Source organism: Truncatella angustata (assembly GCF_020726525.1).
Source record: "Truncatella angustata strain MPI-SDFR-AT-0073 chromosome Unknown BKA67scaffold_4, whole genome shotgun sequence".
Taxonomy (NCBI): domain Eukaryota; kingdom Fungi; phylum Ascomycota; class Sordariomycetes; order Amphisphaeriales; family Sporocadaceae; genus Truncatella; species Truncatella angustata.
Genome location: NW_025763384.1, coordinates 358,974 through 372,736, shown reverse-complemented (window position 1 = coordinate 372,736; position 13,763 = coordinate 358,974). Strand labels below are relative to the sequence as shown.

General features: G+C 47.5%; 7 protein-coding genes across 7 annotated transcripts; 4 read left to right on the top strand and 3 right to left on the bottom strand.

Annotated features, from left to right (window-relative positions):
* Nucleotides 1-1,597: 1,597 nt before the first annotated feature.
* BKA67DRAFT_261489 (uncharacterized protein) lies at nucleotides 1,598-3,419 on the bottom strand. Its single transcript, XM_046095820.1, has 3 exons — nucleotides 2,974-3,419; nucleotides 2,693-2,917; nucleotides 1,598-2,577 (listed from the first exon to the last, which is right to left on the bottom strand). The coding sequence occupies exons 1-3, from the start codon at nucleotides 3,165-3,167 to the stop codon at nucleotides 1,872-1,874; spliced, it is 1,125 nt and encodes a 374-aa protein (XP_045958094.1). The 5' UTR covers nucleotides 3,168-3,419; the 3' UTR covers nucleotides 1,598-1,871.
* Nucleotides 3,420-7,477: 4,058 nt separating this feature from the next.
* Nucleotides 7,478-8,140, top strand: BKA67DRAFT_658162 (major facilitator superfamily domain-containing protein; the record flags this gene model as incomplete). Its single annotated transcript, XM_046107238.1, has 1 exon — nucleotides 7,478-8,140. The coding sequence occupies one exon, from the start codon at nucleotides 7,478-7,480 to the stop codon at nucleotides 8,138-8,140; it is 663 nt and encodes a 220-aa protein (XP_045958093.1).
* A 226-nt stretch (nucleotides 8,141-8,366) lies between these two features.
* Nucleotides 8,367-8,785, top strand: BKA67DRAFT_563252 (uncharacterized protein). Its single transcript, XM_046102657.1, has one exon. It carries the CDS (start codon nucleotides 8,434-8,436, stop codon nucleotides 8,632-8,634), a length of 201 nt encoding a protein of 66 aa, XP_045958092.1. The 5' UTR covers nucleotides 8,367-8,433; the 3' UTR covers nucleotides 8,635-8,785.
* BKA67DRAFT_261450 (uncharacterized protein) lies at nucleotides 8,756-9,139 on the top strand. Its single transcript, XM_046095819.1, has one exon. The coding sequence runs from the start codon at nucleotides 8,878-8,880 to the stop codon at nucleotides 9,070-9,072; it is 195 nt and encodes a 64-aa protein (XP_045958091.1). The 5' UTR covers nucleotides 8,756-8,877; the 3' UTR covers nucleotides 9,073-9,139.
* A 68-nt stretch (nucleotides 9,140-9,207) lies between these two features.
* Nucleotides 9,208-9,524, bottom strand: BKA67DRAFT_658161 (uncharacterized protein; the record flags this gene model as incomplete). The annotated part of the gene is made up of 2 exons (XM_046107237.1): nucleotides 9,208-9,418; nucleotides 9,478-9,524. The coding sequence occupies 2 exons, from the start codon at nucleotides 9,522-9,524 to the stop codon at nucleotides 9,208-9,210; spliced, it is 258 nt and encodes an 85-aa protein (XP_045958090.1).
* A 1,926-nt stretch (nucleotides 9,525-11,450) lies between these two features.
* Nucleotides 11,451-12,698, top strand: BKA67DRAFT_690935 (uncharacterized protein). Its single transcript, XM_046109155.1, has 2 exons — nucleotides 11,451-12,102; nucleotides 12,163-12,698. The coding sequence occupies exons 1-2, from the start codon at nucleotides 11,929-11,931 to the stop codon at nucleotides 12,505-12,507; spliced, it is 519 nt and encodes a 172-aa protein (XP_045958089.1). The 5' UTR covers nucleotides 11,451-11,928; the 3' UTR covers nucleotides 12,508-12,698.
* A 642-nt stretch (nucleotides 12,699-13,340) lies between these two features.
* BKA67DRAFT_658159 (uncharacterized protein) lies at nucleotides 13,341-13,573 on the bottom strand (the record flags this gene model as incomplete). Its single annotated transcript, XM_046107236.1, has 2 exons — nucleotides 13,341-13,459; nucleotides 13,516-13,573. 2 exons carry the CDS (start codon nucleotides 13,571-13,573, stop codon nucleotides 13,341-13,343), a joined length of 177 nt encoding a protein of 58 aa, XP_045958088.1.
* Between the last annotated feature and the right edge of the window lie 190 nt (nucleotides 13,574-13,763).

The window sequence follows — 13,763 nt, the reverse complement described above, 5'->3', positions numbered from 1 at the left end:
GCGATTTATAGCACGGCGTTACAAGATAATAAGAAAAAACGAAACGACGGACACTGCTGGATAACAAGGATGTCCTCACATCTTACCGAGATTGCTGCGAGTTTTCCCCCAATGTCAACCCCCGTTATCACCCCGTTTCTACGTTTCTGAAGTATCACATCAGTGCGGAAATGTAATGCAAGCAATATGGAAGAATATGCTTACGTTATGTGCCCCGAATCATCTCTCTCCAGCCCAATCAAATCTTATCTAACACTCTCTGATTTTGTATCTGCAGCTGGAAAGTTAAATGCTTGTTCACAAAATCTCTCATTGTCGTCTACCAAGCATTCGTAACGCAGCTGACTTTATTGTAGGCTAAACGAGAACGCTCCGAGAATACGGTTCGACGATTACATACCAACCGTGTCCGATATGGAAAAACATGACATTTTGTCATGGGCAAAGATACACAAAGAAACTCGCCACTACGGCTCGCAACCCCGATTATCGTTGCCAGCCACAGAGATTGATGGGGCTTTTTAAAAGAAAAAGAAAAGAATTGGATCATGCAAGACTTTTCACGCTGATTGTGACAATTGATATTGATGATTACGACCAGTATCGTTTGGACCCAGATAACCAAGCCCAAAATGAGGACGACCATCCGGCTCTCGAAACTAACTCCTTTTAAGAGGTCGTCCTTGGTCATTTACTCCAGAATAACAGATCCCAGAGTAGACTTGAGAGTGCAGTTCAACTCGTTCCTGATATCTTCAAGGACCTTTCTGAATATCTCCCTGTGGATGTCAGTTTCGGTGCTAAAGACTGCGGGCAGCGAGGATTGGGTAGAAATAGCTACCTATGTTCGTCGGGAAAATGATGGTTCTGCGTAGAGAGAAACCACTAGAAAGAATATCTCATATGGGCCGAAGGAAAGCCCGACGACGTCGGTTTAAATATACAATGACCTGGAGGATTGTGGTTTAGTCTTGTAGCTAAAATCTGCTGAAGCTGTATTTGGTTGCCTGGTGTATGGTCTTCATGAAACAAGTCACGGGCGACTCCTATCTCAAACTATGGAGACTAAAATTATCTATACACACAATGAAAGAATATGTATTGTGTGCGGGTAAGACGGGCTGAAGGAAGCTTGATGTGCATCTGGAGCCACTCAAGAAAACAGACGAGAATAATTTGGCCAATAAAGCATTTCCCCTCCTTAGGTCATCCATATCGGGCCACTGACTTTCTATCATAAAGCTTACATAAGTATAACGAATCTCGAGGCTATTCCCTATTGCAGAAGTAAGCCATTTAGCAAACAGTTGCGGCCGTCATGATCATTTATTTCCATTTCAACGCTTGGAAAGTATCCTGACTCGTTATGGGTAGGTCGTCTGTGACACACAACTTGTTCCCGAGCTAGCTGATTCCGCGTGGCTTCGATAAACCACACTTGTTTTATATTGCGCTCAACTCTGACTTCTTTTGCGGTGATGCACATTTGGTGGCAGGTGGAATGCGACATTCCAGTTAGGCGGGGTGAACATCCGCACTTGATGATCATTCCAACAAAGCTTTCCTCCGGCGCCCCCCCCCCCCCCCCTAGAAAAAAGGGCCAGTCGCGACATGATCCTCCTGGGCGATAAGTGACTATACCGCCACTGAAGTGGGCGTCTCTCAAGGACGGTCACTAGTCTCATCAGGGATCCTTGCCAAGTTGCACAACATGCTGTGTGCGACCTTGAGCTATTCGTCACACGACGATTTGTCATGAAAAAGAAGTCCCAATCCTATTCTTTTCTTTAAAGCCAACGAAATAGACAAACGCTCGATATGAACATCAAAAGAAATTCCTGAATGAACAATCTTCCGGCTCGCTAAGGGTATCATGAATCTCGCCTTCTCTTCCTCGTATCCAGCTCAACATCCTGCAACCCCTGGACGGGCTCCACCCTGCTACTCCGGGAGGCATAACTCGCGAAGCTCTGGGCGGAGGTCCTGGGGTTGCTGCTGCTGAGAAGCCCCTGCCTGTCTTCGCTCACCGGACGGCTCTTGCGCCTAGGGACACCGACGTCGTCCTCTTCCCGGGCCTCGGGCACGGCGACCAGGCTGTGTCCCAGCTGCGTACCGCCGACCGGCGTGTCCAGCGAATCGCCCATGTTGAGCTCCCAGCTCGCGGGGTGGGTCAGCGAGTTCCCCCTCGACCTCGGGGCCTGCAGTGCCTCTTTGGGTATCGTGGCCACGTATTCGTCGAAGGACGGGTCGCGCTTGTGGTCATAGCTCGGCCTCCGTTCCATCTCCGGGCGCGGGTGCGGCGACGCGGAGGGGGTTCTGTGGTCGATCGAGGTCCCGGAGAGCGAGCGTCTGAAGGTGAGAGACGGCCGCCGCGGCTTCCCCTCGGGCGGGTTCGCGGGGTCGTATAGATGGGACTCGGGATCGTGGCTCAGGCTCATACGTGAGGGGTCGTATGGCCCGTCTTGGGGCTGGGTGAAGCCGTAGTGCTTAACGTTGTGCGGATGGGCGTATTCGTCGTCCTTGGCTATTCGTCGGTAGACGTGGATACCGTATATTATAGGCACGATGGTAAAGAAACTGTTTGCATGTTAGTTGACAGTGATTGCACCTGTGTAATGATGCCCTGCACATGGTTTGTCTGTCTCCGTGCTGCGCCGCATCTCCAAGCATGGTAAGAAACATTGAGACTTACAGCAGTGCGCAGTCCAAAGACAAGGCAATCAGAGAATACTGCTTCTCCGTATGTTGTACATATACGACCACGTCGAGCGCTAATATGGCCATGGATAAGGTCAAGCTGACGGTATTGCCAAAGAGCATGCCGAACGGGGTAAGTGCTTCAGCTATGAACTTGGCGATTTGCACGAGATCGATGATGAACGAAACCGCCGAGAACGTGATATTGACGATTTCCCACCTATATCTCCGTGAGCGGCCTGTCATGTGAAACCCAGGCCCGAGTCGTTGACTTACACAAACTCGACCATCGGAAGTCCACCTTTTGCCTTCTCTTCTTTGAATGTCTTGACCGTATTCGACAGTCTATATGAAAAGACGCCCATAAGCGCCAAGAGAATAGGTATCTGGATAATCCAACACGGCAAAAGCACTCTCTTTCGCCATCTTGCACGGTCGAATTGCGATTGATCTCGGTGTGATCCGATCATGATTGCGTTTGCTCCACTGTCCTCGGGGGGGACCACAAACCACAACAAACTGATCACGACAGTCCTTGGCTTCCTGGATTGTTAAATATTTTCCTGTCTGACGTGACTATCACGAGATATTCATATTGTAGGTCGATCAAGTGGTGAGTAGCTTTGCGCTGTGAGAGATTGTTGAATGATCATATATTAGAGGCTTGGTCAAGCTCCCGCATAGCGGCGATGGGCTTGTATATAAATTAATTCATCGGCTCCGAGTCGCGGAAACCCTTTCAACGGCGGGGATCAGCACTAGCAAAATAAGCCATCGAAAGACAGCTCGCTTCCAGCCCAGGCTTTCAAACTCAGCCCACAGCGCCAGGTAGAGCCCAGGTAAGGCGCTCATCTTCCGCCATGGCAGCAGATTGCGGAGCTGGTGCTCAGCCTTGAACAAGACAGAATACCTAATTGGGCCAACTATATCCACAAGAGGAGCCCCTTTCAATGGACTTCCTTGACGAACAGGGGTTAACTGGTTACGGAATGGCGTTCATTCGAAACGATTGCGGCTAAGTGATAAGCCAGAAATTTGTAGCACAGAGTGCCAGCCGGTCCAAGTTGTGTTAGTCCAGGAAGGAATATGATCCTTCGAGGATTCCGACTACCAAGGTACATATACAAATGCCATTTGCAGAGAATGGAAAGCAGATATTGACGAGAAATTAAGACAAACGAAGAATCGTGAAAGCCGCGTGCTGTCAAAAGCACCAACAGCTGAAGGGGATGCCAATGCGCTGTGCTTACTCTGCGTTTCCAACTAGGTAGAGCCATCAATAGTCGGCCGCAAATTGCTTAAGCATCCAAGCGGCAAAGCTTAAAACGCGTGCTTTCCTTGCTTTCTAAAGAAGTTTGCGGCTAAGCTATAATGTCTGCATTAAGGCGAAGGGGCTTGAGAGCTCAGCTAACCTAGTGATTTGAGTCATCACTTTCGACGGACGGAGATCTTACAGAGGCACTGTCATGGTAGAGTGCTGGTCTTTGACAAACGGTCAACATGCCCTCCGATCAATGGACATGCATCAGAACCTTGTGAGCTTTTGCTTCATGAAGCGGGATGCAATTCATCGTGGTCGCGTCTAAAGGTGAGGGTGTCTTGGCACTACCAGTAGTACGGAATACCCCCTCAAATACATAGGGCTGGCTCTTGCTGAGCTGGCCGGGGGCGGTGCTGGTTGTTTACCGCCTTTTTTTAGGCTCAGTGCCTATTCGTTGGCGTACGCGACTAACCTAGAAGATTCAATCATCATGACCTATCAGGACTCCAAATCTGCTTTTGTCAATAAAAAATACCTAATCTAGGTCAACGTACAGCAGTTCAGTCGCTGCATGCAGACCTGGACTGCCGCAAGAAAGAGTTGGGAGTCAGGAAACCATGGAACAACTTCAGTTGCCTCTCGGAAAATCCAAGCTTGGTCGTTGAAAAGTCTTATCCGATTCAGCGTACTACAAAGGATAAGCGGTGTTTACCTGGACAACGAAAATACTTTGGAACCATCAGCATGCGAAATTGAAGTGGATATCGTGGAATTTGAAAGGATTTCCTAAATTTTCAAGGGTCTCACGCCAAGAGTACCCAGCTGGGGAGGGACTTTGAAGCTACCCTTACCAGCATGTGGTGGATAGAGGTCCAGTAGCCAAGGGCCGGGACGGGTAGAAGTGCCATCTCGTACAACAGATTCGTTCCTCGAGCAATTCAGCCACATTATGGTCTCATGAGAAGCAATGCTGCGATGGAAAGCAAACCATGTTCAGTTGAGCCCCATTGTCACTGTGACGCTACGACCAGAGATTTGGCTCAAGGCTTTGCGGGGTAAGCAGAATGCAAGTGCGGCTCTGTTTCTAATTTTGGGTCACCGAGCGCTCGGTGCCCAGCGAAGACTTTTTTTGTAGTCGCTGAAGTCCACTATCACATAAACCTAGGAGACTTATTTCTCAGTGGGTGCCCATCTGGACTCTAGATCCGTAATAAGTTGATGTTGTACACGGGCAGTGCAAATCCAACCCAAAGCACCCCAGCAGCCGCATATCAATTCCTTTCGTAGTAACCTGATTACCTATTCACTTCTCTTACTGTCTCAGACTTTGTCCTTCAAGGTTGTGTGGCCCGCTAAGATTGGTGTACTTGCGAAGCTTTGACTATGAGCTTTAACACTCCCCGGAGGCGATTGTAAAGCTCATTTTAATGCAATATGGCACGTATCAACGGGTGATATAAATGAGCTAGATTATAATACATAAATTAGTCTATGAATTCTGGAAACAAGTATACAATGGAGTGGATATCTCATCAGATGAACTAAAGTCATAACAATGCAAAAGTAGTAGTTCCCACTTGTAACGCCAGGGTTCGACCTTAATTGGCCTGTCTTTAATCCCAACAAAATTCATCATAACCATGTTGTTGACCCGTGCGAATTTATAAATATAACAACAGCACAGGGATGTTGGAGAATTAGTCGTTTATGCACGGTTCCTAGAGAAACAAACAAAAGGGAAGAGTTGTGGGCCAGCCGAAAAATAGGTATTTGCTCAACCACCGCAATGACATCGACTATGGTGAACAGAAAGGTCATTCGTACAGTATAGCATGATCGGGTAATTTAGCGCTAAAGTAGCCTCTCTAAATAAATCCAAACGAACCATAGGTCCATAGTTGAGGAGGGGTTTTTCTGTTAGATAATACAATTTCATCCGTCATATCACTCTCCATCTTCATAAGGCAGTGTAAATCATTATTTGGCAGCGGAATTTCGGGCGAGGATTATGTGGTAAGTTACAGGGCAGGACGATATCAATTTTGTTCAAGGAGAACAGAGTTGTTGGTAGGGCTTTACACAACACGGCCGCATTCAAGTTTTGACAGGAAGCTATCAAGCGCAAGATCTTAAATATCCTCTATATTAGTCTTAAAAAGGTTAGATATGATGAACTAGTTCCTGGAACCACGGTAAAGCTGCTGTATTGACCTGAACGGGATAGATATTACCCTGCCGCCTTATTTGTAAACCGGGTACGAATCCACTCGAAACTTAGGACTGATCCTCTTACCTAATCTTCTATTTATATGTCTAAGACAGAACGCCAACATACCAAACTACGTTAATTGGAAGCTAGTTACACGTTTGTAGTCTGCTATAGGGCTGGAAATATGAGCTCATGGCCAAGCAAGTTTGCGGAAGTCATTATCCAGGAGTGTACTCGCGTAGTAGGGATAGCCCCTGTGGTTGTTTATTTAGGCTTGAGTTGAGCGATCCTGGGACCTCTATGCGGCAATAGCAATAAGTAGAAATACTCGGGCAAGAGACAATATTGGAGAAGAAATATGCGCTACGGCACGGTGGTACAATTATCTGCAGTGACACAGTGTGTTCGATTAAATGATCATCAAGGCTTGCACCTGGACTTAGATTTGGAATTGTATGCGCACTGAAGCGCTGCTCCGAATAACTGGTTGGTCACAAACACGGTATATGCACGACATATTGTGTCTTGATGTAGTAGTGTCAGAACTACAGTTTGTATCTCCTGTTCGGGACCATTGCTATCTAGTAAACGCTAAGGAGTGGTACAATTGGTTCGTGTGGATTTATGAAGCAGACTCGCGGCATAAACGCATCGTCTATATATCTATAGTTACAGTCTTCTCGTACTGGTATAGTGGTTGTGTTTCCCGCATCGGTCAGAAAGAACATAGATATTATTTTCGGAAACACTCTTTCAAATCATGGGGAACTCCAAATTTGATAAGTAGAGGGTCTGGTGGCGATAAACCAACATGTGCTCGAGTGTCCCTGGGTGGAAATTCTTTTAATCCCTCACCATGCAATACGTATGAACCCATTGATAGCAGAGCTCTCGGGTTTCCTGTCGGTAAATCACAGGGTCTCGTCACTTCGTTATTCTTCTGCTACGCCCTGGAACTAATAAATATTTTCGACGCTTGTCCAACCACCTGCATAGCATTTGAGTCAATCAAGGGATCTAAATAGGACTTAGACTTATGGAGGACATATATTCTGCAATTGCTGACTTCACTCGAGACTGGGTAGTTGTAGTCGCCTTTGGGAACCCCAAAATCACTTTTAACTACAAAACTCCTGCGGATTTGAGACATGATTTCGGATCGACTTACATCTTTGAAGCATTGAAATTCGCGGAAAAGGCTTGTAAGGAAGGTATGTAACGTCCAACAGGAATGTTACAGATGACATGGAGACTTTTAGACTTACTTGTTCCCCCAGCTCGACTATAGAATCTGCTCCTGGGTGTGCCTGATGTTCTTTGCCCCACAGCTGGATCGCGGCAATATCTCTCAAGCGCTGAGCGTCAACGTGTTGAAGGATCTCGGTCTGAGTACGAACCAATACAACTATGGCTTGATGATCTTCTACCTTTGGTTCCTATCAGCCGAGCTTCCATCGCAGATGGTCTCGAAGAAATTTGGCCCCGACGTCTGGAAACCCATCCATGTGGTCATCTGGAGTGTTGTCAGTATCTGCCAGGCTTTCATATTTGGCGAGAAGAGCTTCTACACCACTCGAGCGCTGCTCGGTCTCATCGAAGGCGGCTTTATATCCGACGCCATCCTCTGCCTGCCATACTTCTATAGGAGCAAGGAGCTACCTATGCGCATGAGTTACTTCTACTGCTCGTCGCACTTTACCTATATCGTTGCTGCCTACCTGGAGTATGGGGTCCTGCATATGCGGAACGTCCAAGGATGGGAAGGTTGGAGGTGGCTCTTTGCTATCGAAGGTGCCCTCACGGTATTGGTCGGTGTCGCCTCATGGTTTTACCTCCCACCGAGTCCCACGCAAACTGCAAATTGGCATAGAGGCAGAGATGGCTGGTTCGACGAACGAGAAGAAATAATCATGGTGAACTGGGTGCTCCGGGATGATCCGTCCAAGGTTCTTACAGTCTGTCGTCTGGTATAACGGACTTGGAAAGAGACTAACTTCGAATATCACAGGGGAAATGCACAACCGACAAGTCCTGAATCTAAGACTGCTTTGGGCATCCTTGACTGATTACGATCTCTGGCTAATGTCGGCTATCAGCTTCACACTACTGATTTCTACAAATCCGGTCTCGGCATACCTCACACTAAACCTGAAGACGCTCGGATTCAATACATTCCAGAGGAACCTTCTCACAATACAGGCATACGTTCTCTTCCTCATACAACTTCTTACTTGGTCCTGGATATCCGAAAAGTTTCAATAATCGAATGGCCGTCGTTCTCTTCTACAGTCTATTGTGTCTGCCTCTTCTGTTGGCGTTGGAGCTTCTACCGTTGATTGGGAGTCCTTGGAGCTGGTATGCGATTACCATCATGTTGATCGGATTTCCCTACATTGATTCTATCATGGGTAAGTTTCACGAACTTCCACATCGGGGACAATGTTCGAGGCTGACAAACGGCTTGTAGTGAGTCTTACATCGCGAAACGCTAGGTCAGTTTGAACGAAGACTGTGGGCAGTGCATTGTACAACATGATCTGACAGGCCAGCTGTTTCATATCTTCCAATGTAAATTGCCCGCCTGATAGAGCTAGATGAGAGATTGCTGTCACTTAGATTTGTTATTTTCCAGATTTATCGCTCCGACGATGCTCCCTATTACCGGCGGGGCAATAAGGTGCTGCTCGCGATAGTTGCATGGAATGTGGCCATGGCCATCTTTGTCAAGAATTATTATACTTGGCACAATAAGTCGCGGGATCGCATTTGGAATGCGTTGGACTGCAGACGAAAAGAACAACTACTTGCAAACAACGAAGGATTCAGGTACCAAGAAGTTGGACTTTCGGTTCGCAAGCTGAAAGGTATCCACGGATTGAGATGGCATATCGAGAAGAACGAATAGTTCAAATTGGTTAATTGATGCCTTGAAGATAATGTTCAAATTGCCGCCTGGTTCGTGCCAGGCGATTGCGATTGCGCTCCATACGTGCCTGCTTTTCATCTTGCAACTAGATCCTCTGATCAAACACATGCGATCTTAGGATTGCCTCCTGGCTGCCAGATCGTGCAAGTCGCCCGTCTCGGCAACCTGCACCCTACCGCCGCTGGACGCATCGGCCTTCTTAGGCCCTTTGGGTACTGCATCGTCGATCTTATCCTTGATAGCCTCGCCAGAAGCCCCGGCGTTGGCACCAATTTCAGCTTGTACTGTGGAGCCGAAGTTGGACTTCTGCTCATCAATGATGTTTCTGTTCAGATGTCAGTGCCTTTGAAGGTGTAAAAGCGTAGATACCACAGAATGACGAACTGTGCCTGGCCGCTCTGGCTCACGGGACCGTTGTTGAAACCCGACATTCTAAAAGGTGTATCGTGTGGTTAATCAAAGTGTGGGTAGAAATATAGATAAATTGAGTGCTTGATTTATGAACAGAGGTTTTTTTTTTTGAACGTAGTTATGTTGTGTGTATTATAGTGTTTCTGACGATTGATGAAAGCCTGCTCCCTACGTTCCGTCTGGACAGGCCAGTGACGTAATGCTGGACCCAAACAGTGGAGAGCATTTGTGTAACCGATGACATGCCCATAATCACCAAACCGCTGTGTGTAATTTACGCTGCACCCAAAATTGAAGATGGTGCCATTTGGCAGTATATTGTATGTGCCGCAGACTGCCTCTTGCGTCTGAGTGCCGTTGCTCAGCACCAACTCTCAGTCTACAAGCTCCTAACCTCGCTCAGGTTCCTCGAACCCAACATTCGATCCCCGCTTAAACGTTTCCCACCCTTCTTACCTCATATAAATAGTTAGATTAGGTCATGCGGAGTCAAAATCGAGGGCGTTCTGCGCTCTGAGTGCTTTATAATTGTACAGGGAACAATGATAATGTCCAAATAGGGCAAGTTCGATGATCCCCGACATGCCGTTAGGCTAAAATTCTACTATATATCTAAATTAGCGTTGAATTGGCAGCAAACTTGTGAGGCGGCTCTGACTAAAACAGGAGAAGGCCCATCGTGTGTTTAGGGAACTACAGCTTGTTGCAAGGTATCTCACTCGCGCTATTTACTTGTTGTTTTGTTAACACAGCTTGGTCGGGTGGTATTGCGTCCGGAATGCTCGTGTTCTATACCCAGTAACTGCGCCAACGTTGGGGGTTTAAATTAATGTCTTGTATCAGTCCAGCCCATAGCATCCCACTGTGGCACGTATGTCGACATGACAACTTGGCGCGTTTCTCCGTTGCAGGTGTCGACGGAGAAACGCGCCAAATCGTACCAAGTCGCAGTCAATTTGTTTGTCATTTTGAGTAACAAGTAATTGTGAGATTCGGTGACGACTAGTCGTGGTGGCATGGGCTCCAATTTATGGTAAGATGTGTACGAGATATTTGATACCAGCAGTTCTGGTGGGGACGAATTTAAGCTTATTCGATATATATTTTGTCCTTGACTAGGACTGGCCTACAGTCGAAGCTCGGTGGGGTTAGGCAGGACACAAATTTTGAGATGATAGGCCTGCAGTCGTGATTCTTTTTTCACCGTTCTGCCTTTTCTAGAGCCAAAGTGGAGATATTTTCCACCAGGAATACGGCCGCGAGGACTTGTCCGAAAGGTAGAATGGTATCCTTCTATCGTGTTCCGCAAGCGATGCCGCAATAGCCGCCATAGTGGCCAAGAGTACACTGTTGCTGGAGGAGTCATCTTTTTGAAAACGCCGTTTGTATTTGAGTGTACGCCACCAAGCGAAGTCTCTAGACTGAAAACGTTCGCGGCTTTGAAAAGGAAGCCCGGTCAATAGTCTTATACTCACATTCAAGATCGTGAAAGAAGCTCAACCGGATACCGACCATCAGGGTTTATCGGCGAAGGCACAGAGACTATGATGAAGTAAACCAAACAAGCCTAGATAAATAGTACAAGCTGTATGATCTACTGCCACATAACAAAAAGTGCAGCAAGACTTCGTGCTGAGTAGAGAAAGGATGCTTTAAGGGTGTGTAGTGTATACACTTTGGCTGTGAGTAGCTCTAGGATAGTATGGTAGCAAGGCTGTTAAAAGAGTGTAGAAGGTCAACCATCTATATTAATTCTAGCCGAAGAAAGTGCATGCTCTACCAAAGAAGGCACCGCATCTTTCTCCAAGTTATACTTGTTGTCTTCTGTTATTTAAGCAGCTCGTTAGATTGCTTATTCGCCTAAGGTTAGGAAAGTCTAACGCCAAGTGTACTGAATAGGTGCGCTAAGATCCTGACATCTAGCGTTGAACCGGATAACGGCGCCAATTGACTGGAGCTCGCCTTCAAGAACCTTGTATTCTGTTGCATTTGGCCTTGAATGAAGCAAACAGAACCTCCCGAAATGTCAAGAAAGCTTGGTACACTACGACCTTGTCTTTATCGACCTCCGTATTTGGTATTGAACGCCAGTGACATAGGACCAGGGAAGGGCCAAAAGGCCGTTTGAAGGGGCGTCTCATATGGTGACAGCGCCCCCTGGCCCGCAACACCAGAGCTATGCATATCGTGAGAACCACCGGACAACACCAAACTTCGCACATAAAAGATCGTCGTGATCGCCGAATCATCTAAACTTTTTATTCCTGCCATCTCATTACAACTTAATCCTATTTCTCAACCACCACTTACATTCTTTAAGTTCTAGCTGGGCTAGTCGCATTCTCTAATTCGCTAGCCGAAGTCGCTCTTTATATCCGCCCAATTCTCACAAGCTGAAACGAGTTTCGAGACCACCAAGCCACAATGCATTTCTCCAAGATCGCCACCATGCTCGCTCTCGTAGCCACCTCACTGGCCGCCCCTACCACCCAGCCGCAGAAACGCGCAGACGTTCTGACGTTCCAGACATACAATAACTTTCAGATCAGCGACGGCACGGCTGGAAATGCCCTCGCCGAAGTCAACAAAGCATTCCCGGTAAGTTTTCCCATACTAAGTCTAAGATCTGAGACATCCCACTAAACGATCCAACCCTAGGTCGACATCTCCAATCCGGCCTCGGTATCAGCCAACGACCTGGCGATCCTAATCGCCGCGCGCCAGACCTCGGAGAACGCGGAGGCGACGTTCAACACCGCTGTGGCCGCGGCGTCGGGTTCCGCAGCAACGGCTCTGCAGATCGGCAAGATCAAGAACAAGGTCCTGAAACTACGGACCTTTGAGATGTTGGTCACGGTGCAGATCGCACAGGGCGCGACGGACAAGGCGGCGCAGCTCGCGGACATCCAGACCAAGCTGGCCGCCAACGTCAAGACGGACCAGGCGAGCAAGGGCAAGGCGAGCCAGAGCGTCAGCTTCACGAACGACGTGCAGCCCAAATGAGTGGCGGCGAGTGGCTGATCAAACAGGCGCGCCGATCTGGTGCCTGTTTTTATTTCGCGACGCGTATTCCGAATTGATTACATGGCCGTTTGCATAGGACGCAATGAAGGTGCAATTCCGTGTGCCAGAATAATTTCTGTGCTCGCTAAGAGCTCATGCACAAGCTCAAGATAATGCCACGTCAAATATAGACTAATCAAAAAGTTCTTCACTTTATAGTTTCACAAACTTGACCGTGATTTTATGATCTATGGAAGAATAATGTGACGAGCTCTACGAACCAGCAGACCTGAAGTGTACCTATTTTTGCGTGGTTCGTATTGCAAAAGACACTATGGAGCCTAACAGAGCGTCTATCTGCGGAGCTGTGAGTATAAAGCTGTCAATGCTGAGCAGCGATCAACTAATAAATGGGACATGTGTAGCCTTTGTAAGTGGTGCCATAGATCACTGCAAGTCTAGACATCTCCTGACTAGTTGAAGAGCTCAAAAAGAAAAAAGAAGAAACACAGAGAAAAACCTGCACAACGAGATGTTGCGGTAAACATTGATATTAGTTCAGAGGTATAGTGTCAAATGTATACATGTGACATGAGTTTGACCACTCATTTGTATATTTCATCAATGGGTACAAATGACCCATGGTTAATTGCCAATTTATATAAATATATGCCTCAACCCGCCCCCTTTCCATGTCAGCCCTTGGGCCACCCTGTTCATCATAAGGGGGACTAGTCCATGGCCGTCTTATATGTGGTTGCAGAACCATCGAAATATTGAAAGTGTACTGCACGACGCGTGCTGCGGGAAATTATGAAGACTGTGTCGACGGCTTACAAGCCTGCTTTGGTAGAAGCCATGTTGACACCAGATGAGCTGAAAGGAACGATGTTACCGCTGGCGTCCGTCATAGCGGCGTCTTGGGTGGAGACCTGGCGTCTCACGACCTTGGCTAAACAGGCAGTGTCAGCATTTGTTCTCAGCCCGCTTCAGGTTGTGGCCACTTACTGAGCTCAGCCGAGGCAACGGCGGAAAGAGCAAGAGTAACGACAGCGAAGAACTTCATTTTGGTGGTGTTGTTGGGTTGTCTGTGGACTGGTATACGTGCTCTCGTGTGAAAGAAAGGTCAAAGTCGGCCGGCGACGAGCAAGTTTGTATGTTGTACGGTATATGAACAGGCGAAAGGAAGGCGTGCAAGACTAAGATGACCGTGAGCGACAGGAACTTGATTAGAATATGAATAACAGAGCTCCAGG

Coding starts and splice junctions, on each gene's coding strand:
- BKA67DRAFT_261450 (XM_046095819.1), top strand. CDS start 8,878: ATGGCCATCTTTGTCAAGAATTATTATACTTGGCACAATAAGTCGCGG.
- BKA67DRAFT_563252 (XM_046102657.1), top strand. CDS start 8,434: ATGGCCGTCGTTCTCTTCTACAGTCTATTGTGTCTGCCTCTTCTGTTG.
- BKA67DRAFT_261489 (XM_046095820.1), bottom strand. CDS start 3,167: ATGATCGGATCACACCGAGATCAATCGCAATTCGACCGTGCAAGATGG. Junction 2,918..2,973: donor CTTCCGATGGTCGAGTTTGT/GTAAGTCAACGA, acceptor ACGGAGATATAG/GTGGGAAATCGTCAATATCA. Junction 2,578..2,692: donor TCTTTGGACTGCGCACTGCT/GTAAGTCTCAAT, acceptor ACATGCAAACAG/TTTCTTTACCATCGTGCCTA.
- BKA67DRAFT_690935 (XM_046109155.1), top strand. CDS start 11,929: ATGCATTTCTCCAAGATCGCCACCATGCTCGCTCTCGTAGCCACCTCA. Junction 12,103..12,162: donor AAGTCAACAAAGCATTCCCG/GTAAGTTTTCCC, acceptor ATCCAACCCTAG/GTCGACATCTCCAATCCGGC.